Source organism: Apis cerana, linkage group LG11, assembly GCF_029169275.1.
Source record: "Apis cerana isolate GH-2021 linkage group LG11, AcerK_1.0, whole genome shotgun sequence".
Classification (NCBI taxonomy): domain Eukaryota; kingdom Metazoa; phylum Arthropoda; class Insecta; order Hymenoptera; family Apidae; genus Apis; species Apis cerana.
In genome coordinates this window covers 8,767,770-8,782,603 of record NC_083862.1, presented here as the reverse complement: position 1 = coordinate 8,782,603, position 14,834 = coordinate 8,767,770, and the positions used below count along the sequence as shown (strand labels likewise).

General features: G+C 29.5%; 1 protein-coding gene across 9 annotated transcripts in view; it reads right to left on the bottom strand.

Annotated features, from left to right (window-relative positions):
• Positions 1-14,834, bottom strand: part of LOC107997743 (collagen alpha-1(XVIII) chain) — a 324,989-nt gene that overhangs the window by 295,598 nt on the left and 14,557 nt on the right. For all 9 annotated transcript variants that reach the window (XM_017056538.3, XM_062082618.1, XM_017056542.3 and 6 more), the window contains exon 2: positions 7,711-7,781. In XM_017056538.3, coding sequence (XP_016912027.1) covers positions 7,711-7,781 — 71 coding nt within the window. The remainder of the gene's footprint in view (positions 1-7,710; positions 7,782-14,834) is intronic.

The window sequence follows — 14,834 nt, the reverse complement described above, 5'->3', positions numbered from 1 at the left end:
GATGTATTTAAACACGAAAAAAAATATTATATAAAATTTAAGGAATATACATATTTTTAACAATTAACAAAATTTTCTTCTTTCTATTCTACAAAACGAGCAAATAAAATTTATATATAACAATGTTATTTTGCATTGCACTATAATCAGCGACCAAATTATAATCAAATTTGTTGTTGTGTAACAAATCGTAATCACTGAGAACTCGACAGTGTGAAATACAAAAGGGAAAATTAAAAACGAGAAGAGAATTATATAGAGAGAAATCATAGAAAATGATTGTGGAAACGTGTTACACACAGGCTTCTGACCCGGACAGATATATTGGGCACGAAACGTGCCGAGAGTGTAAAATATCTGAAGGCTCGTTCTCACCCCCTTTTCTTTTTCCCGACAATCTCCGGCAACTTTCACTATGTATGGTTAACCCAGCTTGTAATATATCGCCTACTTGTTCCAGCATCAACCTCCCCTTGTCTCTAACATGTGTATAATCCTGCGGTTTATCAGTCGGCTGCTCCCCGATTCATATCCCTGAGGCTATCTTGTGAACAAACTACGATATTTCACGTAGCTTCTATCATTTGCTGACTCGTGATAGATTAACCATTGTCTCTTCCTGACGTACTCTCCCTTGAATTTCGAATATCGAATTTTTGTTTTTCGAATCGATAAGCAATAAGCATTTATATGTAATCTATTTATATGTAGATAGAACAGATAATATTTATATAAATTACATATGTGAGACAACGTTTGAAATGACGTTCCAGAGGAACACAAAAGTGCTTATAAGATAATAGATTATAGCTAATAAAATATGTCTTCGAATATTAATTAATATCTAAAAAAATGTTGTCCTACATGTTAAACTATATCCATTATATTCACGAAAATTCACAAATGAAATTTCGAATTTTAGTGTAAAATATATTTTGTCATCAAAATGCATTCAGAAAACTGTACTATTGAAATCGCCTTTTGAATTATCCCGATATTTCAATCGGTTATCGGGATATAAGAATTCAAAGTGTCAATAGCGCTTCTAACAGTGCGGAGTTTATGAATGGGCTCGCGATCCAATGACCTACATTTTTTCTTGGAATCGCGTACTACGTTTTTCCGGGAATCGCGTCTGCCATTTGTCTGAAGTTTGGAATAGATCAGTAAGCAAAGCGCGAGCGAGTAAATAACAAGAAATAATAAACAATTAAAAATTCTTTTTCTTTACACGATGATATCTCGAGAACCGGAAGTCGTATCGAAAAAAATCAAAAAGCATTTTAAAGAGCAAACATACGCGTTTCTAATAATCGTTAATTCGTTGACCGGAAATCATTATATTCAGAATTATAGAGATTTAAAATTTTCATAATTTTAATAGAAATTTATTTTAATCAGTTAAGAATTTAAGACAAATGATTAAAAATTATTCTTTTCTTTACACGGCGATATCTCGGAAACTGGAAATCGTATAGGGATAAAGAAAAAAGTGTTTTAAAGAGGAAGGTTCCGCGCTTTTAATGGTCTTTCATCCATTGACCGCGAATTATTATCTTCAGAGTTATAACCGTTTAAATTCTTCCTAACTTAAATAGGGTTTTAAGATAATCGAGTTTTAAGGTAAATTGCGGGATAAATATATTTATTTCTGGAAAAATATTGCTTACTACAATCTTACTAATGTATATTATAGACTCTATTGATTTAAAAAATCCTTTGATGGATATAAATTGGATCTTTACTTGATTTATTACGTATATTCTTCTATGTAACATCATATATGTTTCTATTCCTATTTGCAATAATGAAATCATGTAATAATGTCATTATTTTATACTGAAAGTAAGAATACATTTTTATATCTACGCGATTCGTCATTTTAATGCTTGCTTTAATTTAAATTTATCCATTTATCATAATTCATAGAAAACTCGTAACTCTATCTTATTTTTCTCAGTGACTATCATATGTATATCATGTATAGCACGCCTATGTATAAATGATGATATATACTCGCTTCGTCATCATGATTCGAAATGGAAAAAATATTACTATCAAAAGATGACAAAGTTGTTCAAGTTGTAAAATCACGCCCAAGTGAAATCACAATCACGATCACTCATATTTGATGTGTCATAAAATGTCGTAATATTTAAAAATTGTAATATTTAAATCTAAAATTTAATATCACAAGATAAAAATTTAATTAGATATATATAAATTATGATACAAATAACAAATAAATTCAAACAAACAATAAAACCAACTTTCAATAATCCAATTTATTAAAAACATATCGCGAATCGAATCACTGATTCAATAGTATGAAATAATCGTTTTTCCAATTTTCAATCTCGTGAAAACCGATTATCAATCTTGAAAAAAAATAAGAACAATTCGAACGTCGCGAAATTCTTAACTTGTCACCACTCTCACGGCCATTTAAAATGCAACACGAATTCACGAGTGGAATCGATTAGCCGACACACGACGCATGTAAATCCAGCTTAAACCGTGACTGATCGATGAGTCATGCCGAATTATTGGATCCCAACCCGATTACAAAGTATGCAAAGTTCGATCGACGCCCACATCCGCCGTGTACATCAAAGAAAAAAAAAAGAAAAAAAATTCGAGACACACATCGTAAACATTTCGTTCTTTGCGCAACATTTTTCTTTCAACACTAATTGATATTTTTATTTCGAGTGAAAAGAATTCGTCGAAGATGTAAATTAATTAATCATCCAGATATGTGAACAGATACGAAAATATATACAAAATATTTTTATTTGAAGTGTTTGTCGTTTGTCATCAATCCGGAAATAACGTGTCGTAGGATTAAGTATACGGTGAAGAATGGTTGACCTGAAAAAGTCACGTCGAATAAACTTCGGTAGGCTGTGGAACAGGTTTTAAAAAGATGCTTCAGCGGCGGGTCAAAGTAGCGACGGGAAATGGATATTTATAGTGATGCAATTTTATGAAAGAATTTAGTTTGGAAAAAATTTTCGTACATTAATACGTGAGGCCTTGGTGAATTTATTTTATATAGTAATACCAACATTCATTTTTTATTCAAATTTTAATAATAAATTATAATTGTAATGATATAATAAAAAAACGAATAGATTATAAGAGAGAATTTAAATATTTACGAAAAAATATATATATCTATCTACTTAATTTAAAATTAATTTTCCACAAGATATATTATATTTATATATTTTACTGTATAAAATATTTTGACACTATAATTTTAATACTATAATTTTTTAATCCATGGAAATTAATGGAAAAAATAAAGAATGGTAATAGTATTTACTGTGCCCATATATATAACGAATGTGCATTGCATACTTTAATTCATAGAATAAGAATAGAATATATATGAGATCATGTAGATTTAATCTTTTATTTGGTTTATTAGCTCAAAGAAAGATTAAAAATTCTTTCACGATATAATAAATAAAAATCTAAAATATTCTAACTATCAAAAGTATTATATTCTTTTCTCATCGTTTAAAAAACAAACTGTCCCTGATAGCTCGTTTCAGATTTTTTAATGGTACCTACCTCAGCTCATAAATTTTAATCGAGACGATGTCTCATTTGTTTTTAAAGAATTACACTATCAATCGTAACTACTGAAGTATTTGCCATATATTTTTATTTTTTTCTCTATAACGTTGAATTCCTTATTTTTTTCTTCATTCCTTTTCGTATTTAAATAATTTTTGTTTTCTTACGATATCAAGTCAAAAAATATATATACATTTTTTTCATAAATATTTAAATTTTCTTTCATATTCTATTCGTTTCTTATAATATTTTCTTAAAGAATAAGTTATTAATTTTTAAAGAATATTAATTATAAGAAAATTTTAATTTTTATCATGAATCCTCATTTTTTACACAATAGTAATTAAAAAAGACAAGGACTAAAAAGTATGTATTACTATATAAAAGAAATTTTAATATTTATCTTACATAATGAAAATTGAAAACAGAATTCAAGACAAAAGGATTCTGATAACATAACTACGATAAATAAATGAATTTTTAAGTACGTCATTATTTTCATATGATTTCTATAAAGCCCTAATAAGTATATCTCGAGGATATGTCCTCTTGAAAACGTAAGTAATACGAATGAAACATCATTTCTCAAGAGGATCGTAAACGTTTCATGTCATGAAACTGAATATACGTACATAAATTTTATACTTTTGAAAAATGATAATGAGAAGATCTTCACGTTATAACAATGCAAATAAAATTCATGTTAATCACGTTCTATATTGTCCTCAATATCCTATTTTATTCCATTCCCTTCAATTTTTAAAATAGAAACATATTCTTTTGCATGAAAACTTCAATAAAAATAACGAATCATAATTTCATTTAAAACTCAATTTCTCACCAGAATTGACCATTTTCATAGCATCATTTTACTAAATTAGATTACAGACTATAAAACGTGGCTATGCACGCCAGTCAATCAAACACTAACAGCGATAAATCAACTTGGACGATACTCCTCCAGTAATTTATCTATTTCGCGTCCATATTCAACTATTTCGCTGAAATGTTCGCTGGAAAGATAATTAAACCAATGCCGATAAATTCCTATTTGCACAGTTCCTGAATTGCATCGAGGTATATTCATTATCTTGTTACAAGAACAATTTCATGGTAAGATGAATTGAACCATGATGAATCCTCGTTAATTTTTTATACGCAATTAATGAAATTAATTTTCAGCTTATCAGATGACAGTAACGAAAACAAGAAATAATCTTGATTCTTTCAATATAATATAGATATATATTTATGTTATGAAATTTAAAAATTATTGTCGACATTATTGATAACAGCTAAAAATTAAAAAATGTTTGTATGTTATATTGCAAAATATCTATATCGAATCTTTTTTCATTAGGATTTAAATTTTAATAAATAAAATAAAATAAAATAAAACATGTAACTCCTAAAAATAATTAAAAATTAATTTAATTTAATGTAGTTTTAGCTAATTTGTGGATTTATAATCAAATATACATGAAAATATTTATTTTCATATGTTATAAAAATATTATTATTTATTTTTCAAAAATTATTCTATCAAAGATTGAATATCTTTTTATAATTTTATATTATTAAGAAGAAATTTTTACTACGAGGAAAATCGATATTCAAATTAAATTAAATTAAAAATATTGAAGTACCGTAAAAAACCAACATTCCATTCGAAATAGTTTTATATTTTCAACATTCGATTTTATCGAATCCCTAAAAAAAACTATTAAAAAACCCCGTCACGATTAAAGACACTCTCAATTATCGATTCAAAAGATCAAGATCGGAATAACAATTGTTATTGACCAACGACGCGTGGTTAAATATTGACGAGGGAGAGCAGAGCAAAAAGTAACTCGTTCGCCATAGAAAGCGGAAGTAGGGAGGCGGATACAAATGAGGCTACGGGGATGAGAGTTATCTCGCATCCTGCGGGAGCTATTCGTCCCTTTCCACCCTATTCTCCCTACGCCGTAACCCACAGCCGATCTGCCCTCTTTGCATCCGCCCCTGATAAGGGAACCGGAAACTCACCGAGGCGGCTGAGTCTTTCGGGCTTCCGGATAACGCGATGCTTCTTACACCCGTGGATTATCGACTTCGGATTGTCTTCGAGACAATTTCTCAGAACCGCGTCCCCCGCATCGCGGCAAAATCGCTTGGGAAATGAAGTATAAATGTGGATCCCTTCGCGATCCTGAGATACGTAAGTACAACTTTGAATCGAAAGAAATAAATTTATGCTCGTTTCTCTGGTACAATTTATCATGCGTCGAAATTTTTTACCATCGAATTTAACCATATTTGAGAATTTGCAATCGTTTATTGGAAAATTTAAGAAGTTTTAGTGATGATTAAAAAAAGAAATTTATTCTGGAAAAATCAAATGTTCGATCGAGAATATTTATTAATTAAATTGTTGCAATTTGATGATAAAATTTATGAGAATATAGTTTCCTACTTTCATTTTCGTCATGATCTTTTTACAATGGCATGCGATGATATTTGTTTCAATTTTAATATATTTCTCGGAACGAAGATAGCACACGAAGAAAGAATCGACAAATTATTTCTTAGGAATTCAACTTCAGTCGCCATTCCTCGACTTTATAACGGCTGATCAGAATAATATGGAACGCCGGAAACGGGATGAGAGTCTGTATAAAAACGATTTGCCGGAATGAAATATCTGCTGAATCTGAGGAGCGACTCTTCGGGTTATGAAATTCTTAAAGGAGGAAATAAAGATATGCTGATGATCATAAAACCATTTCAAGATATTAGGGCTTTGTAATCACGTTTCAAGCAAGATTTTTATTAAATCCTTCCTCACCGATTTCCATTCTTATTCGAAACGTGCCTCGCATTTCTTATACAATTAATATCATCATTATTAATGTTAAAAAATGAAAATATAATTGAAGAAATTCGTAATTACTTAAAATTTGTGTACACTCATCTCGTTGTTATTAATACCAAAAACTTGTGATATGTTACTATGTGAAAAACTTCAGCTTTAATTTTATTATCTCACAAACAAATTAAAAAAAATTAATCTAACAAATCTAGGATTCTCTCCCCTTCTTAATAAATCGAAAAGCAACTAAAGAAAAATTACTAATGATTTATTAAAATTATATGATCTAAATAAAAAATAACACAGTGATAAATCGGAAATAAAGATTCTAACTTGTTACATCAACTTTAATGGGTTATCGAGGATAGTCGATTTATTTTTACGAGCGAACTCGTTTATATAAAAATAAGAAAGAAGTCCACACGTTCGAAAAGAATCACTGCACTTTTCACATGGGACGGAGAAAGATTCGAGCTATAACTGAATTCAAAGAAACTATCAATACTAGTAAAATGTTCATAGTTTATATCCAATTCAACAAAGAATATTAGAAACTTTTCTTTATCAAAATAAAATTACATTACATAATTACCTGAAAAATATTTATAATTTAATTTTAATATATGATAAATAAAAATATAGAATACAGTAAATATTTCACACTCACCAATGAAAAATAATAAAAAATGAGAAAAAAATTAAATTACTTCAATATCTAAAATATTAAAATTTTAGTAAATAAATGATGTGTGAATTATTCTCTAACTTAAAAAGAAATATCTTTAAATCGATTGAAAATAATCCCCTTTAATTCCCTTTTATCAATTTATCTTATCAAAAAGATGTATAACAACGAATAATATTAATTTTTGTATAAGTTCTCTAATTAATAATGATGAAACCGCTATAACAAGTAATACTAATATTAAACGAGAGAAAAATGAAAATTATTAAATTTAAAAAAAGAAAGAAGAAAAGGAAAAATAATTGGAATGATAGAAAGCAACGAAATTCCGCATAACTCGTTACGAGCGAATCGTTGCTCACGTAAAATGAATAACGTTAGAAGTTGGCGGGAAAGATTGGTAAAAAACCCGCTGAATATTCTCGAGAAGTTCTTGACGAGTGGAGAGCTCTCCTGAGAATTTTGTACCGCGGATCGTCATAGTAGACGACGTCTGGAAGGGCAGAGAGGGACAAATGGTCCTCGAATCTCTGAATCACCAACCCCTCCGAGTCGGCCCATTATCGTTGAATGAACTGACACTTACCTTTCTTCTCGGCGAAAAAGTCCGCGTTGACGCGCGTCACACAGAACAAGGCGAATATCAGCGACTGCAATCTGAAATTAAACGTTTCCTAAAGTTAGTCCCTCGCTCTGTTCCATTAAATATCTAATGAATACTTGTTAGAATTGTAGAATTCGTCTTCCTTTTTTCTTCTTTTCTACTTCTCTCTTTTTTTTTATATATAATTATTCAAATTTAATATTATGTTCTATTATATGGGTAAGATTAGTAAAATATTTAGAATAATTTGGAATTTTTTAAAAATATTAATATTTCGTTCATAATATTAGTCATTGTTCCAATATATTATTCTTGGTAATATTTTATTCGAAAATTATTAATTGTTTAGTTATAAATTAAATAATATTTCGATCCTTTCCTATTTCTATCCATAGATGCGAACCATATTTAAAAAAATCAATTTATAAATAATAATTAATTAATTTCAAGCATATCTCAGGATTAAAAATGGAAGTCTAAATAAAATATTAACAAAGACATCTTAAATAAAGCTATACGAATATTACAGAAATTCATCAAAGATCGAACGAAATGTTAAAGATGATAGAAATAAATTTGAAAAATGCTATTTTCCAAAAGAGTCATCAAAAAATGAAACAGAGCTAAAATCCAGAATAATTTTCCAGATGTACAAAGACCCGTTTAAACGTTTCCTGCAATATTCTTCATATCATTCCAACATCCCAAGAATCATCTATTATTCGGTACACTCTATTTAGATGCAACAATGGGCCGAGCATCGAGTTAAGTGGCCTGGTAAAAACAGATCGTGGGATAAAAAACCGGAATGATAGCGATTAAAATGAAGCTAAATAGGGGTTGTAACGTTTTCACGGGGAAGAGATACGGGATCTCGTGGAAGAAGGACGCGTGATTAGCGCAAAAACGATTCGAAACATTATCGTTGTACAGAGAAAAACAATAAGGTCCATCTCTTGAGACTTTAAGGGCGGGGCATGGATGGTAAGGTCGGCGGAAAATTGGGTTCCTGAAACGTGTTTCGTTAATGCGATCTCTTGGAGAAAAAGCAAGCCTTCAAAAGGTGTTGAAAATTTGCCCCAGGAAAATTGCTACTGTATACAACGAACTTATTTAGCGTAAGTAGCCTCGATGAAAAGGAAATCTAACTTTATGACTTGATAATTTTTTTTGAGAAAAAAGAAAAGAAAAAAAAGAAAAAATTATGATGTGCATGTCTATTATTATTATTATTATTAGTATTAGTATTATTTGTTACGTATGCTACCCGAGATGTTAAAGATGAGCTTGAAACTTTGGTGTTACATGAAAGAGTAGAGAATATAATTTGAAACAGGTTAAAAGATTATAATAAGTTCCATGCATACGGAATGGCTTATTAAATACATAATAAAAATTCAGAAAATATAGTTTGAAAGTATATCTTGTATATCAAAAAGGGATGAAAAATTGAATAAGGAAGTTGGAAGGAAATAAGGAAAGTTTCAAAAGTTTTTGATCCAAGAATTAGCATCATCTCAGATAAAAAATATAAAGAATATTATCTCCTACTTAAAAAAAATTTTTTAAATAACTAAAAAAGAATAATAATCTAAATAAAGTAACTTAATTAGTATATTGTGAAAATATTACAAATCTTATTTCTTAAAATTTGAAATAAATGTAATAAGATATTCCATTCCTACATACTGATATTTAAAATTTCGAAAATCATATCATAATCGAAACATGTAATGTTCCCCAATAAAATTTAATTACACTCTAAATTGAAAATAACATAATATTATAAAGCTAGACTCTTTATAAATACATCGCGTAACTTTTCCTCAAGAAAAATTTTCCAGCAACGACCAATCTCAAACAAAATCGAAATTTGAATAAATTACGAGCTCGTTCATGCACACCCCGAGAGAAATATATTTCTCCACGTCGAAAAACGACGTGTATCGATACGAATGTATAAAAATAATGGGAAAAACGATTTTACCGTCAAATGACACGCCGTCTATACATTAGTAGATGTACAAGCGTCAAACAACGGACAATTTCTCACGTGTCGGGGTTAGTGGAACACGAGGAATTCATTGCAAAAGTGTGACACGCATTTGCATCTGTCGGCGAAAGGCAATTGTTGATCGTCGATCGTGAATCACGATCGAGAACTATGCCTTTGCGTAATACCTCGACTGATTGCCCCACGTGTACGGCCGTGCCCGTAGATTTCGATTTCCGTTTGCCAAGGTCGTTGCACCCTGATGTTATACTCCCTGACAGAATTCGATCGAGATATGTGAATGAAGAAATTCTAACGGATACTCTCGCTTTCTTGGGATTGTTGTTTTATAATTATATTTGAAAAATTGTTTTTCGCAGAGAAAATTATTGTATTTCGTATCATAGTGTTTCAGAAATATTACGAATACGTATATTATATTATATAAGATACGATTGCTATACAAAATATTATTTAAATAGATTAAGTGATGAAATGATTGAAAATATAATTTTTGAATTTAAAAAAAAAGTGATGATAAAAAATGATAATTAACTTTAAGAGACAATTTGTTTGTTTTATATATCATTATACATTATGTATAATGCTAATTAAATCTTATATCTTTTGTTTTTAATTTTATTTTATTAAATTAATTTCAAATCCAACAATGAAATTAGAATTAATGAATATATAAAAATTATGAACATTTGAAGCTCTATTATATTCAAAAAATTATATTTTAATACACGTAATATCGTTATATATACAAAAGATATTGTTATTCCAGATATTTTTATTTCTTTTGTTTCTAAGCAATGTAATGTCTAGAAACATTTACTGAAATGCACATGCAAACGCTTTAATGAGATAATAGAATGGCTCTTTTAAATTCATGCAATAGCTATTCACAATGGAAGAAATGAAAATAAAAAAAAAATATTGTTAACATCGAGTAAAATAACGAAAAATAATCATTTTAAAAAAAGAAAAGTACTTTATCGTAATTTAATACTCAATATTCTTTTCTCAAAGCTTACATAATATAATTTCAAAATCTTAATTTATATCCCGATAAAGATAATGAGATTATTAATATTTTAGAATTAGAAATTATAAATAAATTATATGCAGCGAACGATATTATTATAATCAATATTGATTCAAAATTTTATCGCAATAGGAAATAAAACACATGTCATTTATCGAATGATAAAAGAAAATTAGAATAATTTCGTCGCTAATGGCTTGATAATGGTTAGATAAAATGCTTAATTAAAAAAAGTAAAACAAGAAAGAAGAAGAGATAGTGAAGTGATGAAACCAATTAGAAACAAAGAAATTTTATTTTTAAAAGCTCATAAATTATTCCAATTAAAACGTGTCGCTCTTTAATGATTAAATGCTCCATTTTTATTTTTATTTTTATTACATCAGACCGGTCTCTTTGAAAGGTCTCTTTAAATGCATGATATCATTGGATAAGAAATTTCTTGGAGGAAAAAAACAAATAAATCTCAATCCAAAGGAAGCGTGTCATTAAAAGAGAAAGAAGAACTATAAAAAAAGATTTGTAATAATGAAACTATAAAGCTTAAATATAACGTACAATCTACGAGAAAAAAAATGTTTCTATACTTTATTCTATCCTTATTTGCAATTCTTATATTTCTTTGAATCTGTTAAGAACATTTAATTTGTGCAATAATTATACCGATTCGACTTGCAAATTATTCTAGTCTGCATGATGAAATCGATAAAACATTGAGTAATTGATGCAATTAAAACATAAAACATTGACACCAATAATTAAAAAAAAATAAATAAAAAGAAGAACACGATAATAAAGATTAATAACAAATTATTTTTATGAAATATCATTTACTATTTATGTGAAACCAATAGCAATTGATCATAAATATTCTATATCTATCTAGTATAAAAATAATAAGTAAAATCTAAAAAACAAAGATACCTAAAAATCTAACATCAAATTACTTTGAATTGTTCTGGAATTTTTAAAAAAGTAAAATTTTACTTAAAATATAATTTAAAAAAATAAAAATTTAATCAAATTAAAGATTATTAAAATTTATGTTTTGATTTTCTATTTTGATTTCTATTTTATATAAAAAATTAATGACAAAAATTGTATTATATATTTAGTACATCTTTATAAAAGATATAATTTAGATTCTAATGTAATTGAAAGTAAACACACTTTAAAATGATATATAACATAATAAAGATAAAATCAAAATTTCCTAATATAAAAACTCTAAAAAAAATATTAGAGCTAAAAAAATTTACATACTACATAATCAACATTAGATAAAAAAAATTAAAAATTGCACAAAATAATTTTAATTTCTAGGCGACTTAATACCAATTTTTTAAACAATCCTAATAAAATTTACAAGATATAATAATAATTTAAAAAAAAAAAAAGAAAAGATATCCCTAATTTAAATTTCTATTTTAATTCAAACAGAGGCGTTAAAGCTATCTCTCCCCGTGGCGAAGTTAACATCGAGAAATGAAAATAGGATCCACTATCGACCGCTATAATGACGACGAATGACGACACTCTATTAACCCAGTGGCCCAAGAAACGATATAAAGCGGAATTAAAAGAACAGGGAAAGCCCCGATCCAGAGACACGTGTACCGGGTGGCGGTGGAATAATTAAGCGTGGAACTCGAGTGGCGACGTCGTCCTCGGCAACAACGGGGCTCAAGTGGTGCTCGTTAATGAAGCGATGCACCAGAGACCGTTGAAGAGCCGGCAAAATTCTGGGGAGAGTTCGACAAACAAAGTGGATCGTTCCGTCCGTTCTTTGACCGGAAGTAGAGACAATAACCAATTTCGTAATTGTAACTTGATAGGAAACTACTATTATTATTATTAGCTTTCTTGAAAATTTTATTTTATTTATTGTAAGTAAGTTTTGTTCTTTCATAGATCGTGGATTAATCGTTATACGATTTTAATTTTTTAACAAATATTTTTCTCTTACAAATATAAAAGACAATTCTCCATTGAAAATTGAACAATCAACAAGATTACTTCCTACATAATCTGTACATATGTAAAACAAGAAACTAAGTACGATTCGAAATTCATTTTCCTCTTCCTTCTGTGATCATTATAAGTGATCCCACAATCGCATAAATTTATTCGAATCGAAAGGCAACAGAGATACCATGATAATATCGTTCCATTAGTTGCCGTAATTTTTTTTTTTCAACGTCCCTCCCATTAACTTTGCCTTGTACTCTGTCGAATTTCCCCCGCCGCTTTAATTAACAGCGCCGTATATCATCGCTTGCACGCGGAAGGGAACAGACGTTGGTTTGTATTTCATCGAGTTTTTGCGATCGATCACACGTACACACGTGGCCCGCGGAATCTCGAGAAGCCGTGATTAGGTGACGAACAGCGGAAAATAAAGAAGCAGAGATTTATTTTAGTCCCTAAACCCGAAAGGAAGAGTCTCGGACCACCCGTGAATATTATTCCAACGAAGAAATCGAAGAAGCGACTTGTATGCTTAATTAAAACATCGTTATTTTTGGCTACCAACATGGCCGACGAATTCGCTTCCAATACAGGCTTAACGATCCTTCTTGGAATCTTTAACTGGAATGTATGAAATATTAGAGTGTTAAAAGTGGAAGAACGTTCTCTTGGATGTGGATTATAAAAATCGTGGAATTTTTTTGAAATTTTCAGCGATATTTCAGGCGTGTGTGTTCTTACGATAAAATTTATTATCTTTGCCATCGAAAATGATTTGACAATTGTTATTTCCTTCCAAATATTTTTGTCCCCAATTCTGCGCAATTGTGTTCTCACGATTATATCGGATAGTCATCTTGTAGAATTCATCATGAATATTATCTAATATTGGAAGTATTAATAGAGTAGAACGTAAAATAACCAAATGCTTTTAAAAAACTCAAATTAATAGTGAATAAGTTGAAATTTTAATTTATAGAAATTTAAATTACTTTAATTTTAAAAAAAAGAAAAGAATAAATTATTCTAGTCAGATGAAATCCTTATATTTTCTATTATATTCCTATTTATATTCTATATATATCTCAAAATTCATCTATCTAAAAATATTTCGTCACAAAATAGATTTTTAAATTAAAACCTAAACTACCAAATAGGTTTAAAAATTAAAGATCAAAAATTGAAATTGCTTTAATTAAAACAGAAAAGAATAAATATTTAATTTTATTCGATCCAATAAAATGCCTCTATTTTTATTCTATCTATTCTATCTATTCCATTATATTATATTTTTACATCTTACAATTACCTAAAATATCAATTAACCCCTTCATCAAAAAAAAATTGTACACATTCACCATCTATTACCAATATAATAACCAATTCTTATCGAAAAAATTATCACGACAAAAGTACGTCCCATCCCATCGATTCACCCAGCCTCCCATTCGATGACCCAAATCTAAAAATTCTCTTTCACCGTGAAACGAACCGTATTCGAGACGTATCGTGGCCGAGGAAGATCGCAATTTCGTTGGATTCAGCGTTAGGAAACGGAACTTTAATCTCGGTCTCGCAAGAGACGATAATTCAACTATGGCCGCGGCTCAACGATGTCCACCGGTCCCTTAAGCCACGTCGCTATCTATAAACCGACGTTTAGAGCCACGTGCCTCCGGCGATACGCGGCCGAGGCGAGACGATCACTGACGTTCGCATTGGCTCGTAAAGATCCATGGCAAAAACGATCCGTATTGACGGACGAAAGGGTCAAAGAGAGCGTGTGGGGCAAAGCATGGGTCGTAAAGAATGTTGGACTCTGTCGGTTAATGCGATATAAATCACGAAATCGCGTTCGCGTAAAAATACGTAGCGATGATGCCTCGAAAGGAACGTGTTTTGCGTCACCTTATGGTCGTTAAATAAAAGGAAAATTTATTTGCGACGTTTGCGAAATAGTTATGGCCATCTGGTGGCGAGGCTATTGTGTCTGGGATGGGAATGGACAATAAGAAGGACGTGAGAATTTTTGGATAACGATGTTGGAATTTTGAAAAACTACTCAATACCGAATATTCCGTCATCAGTATAATA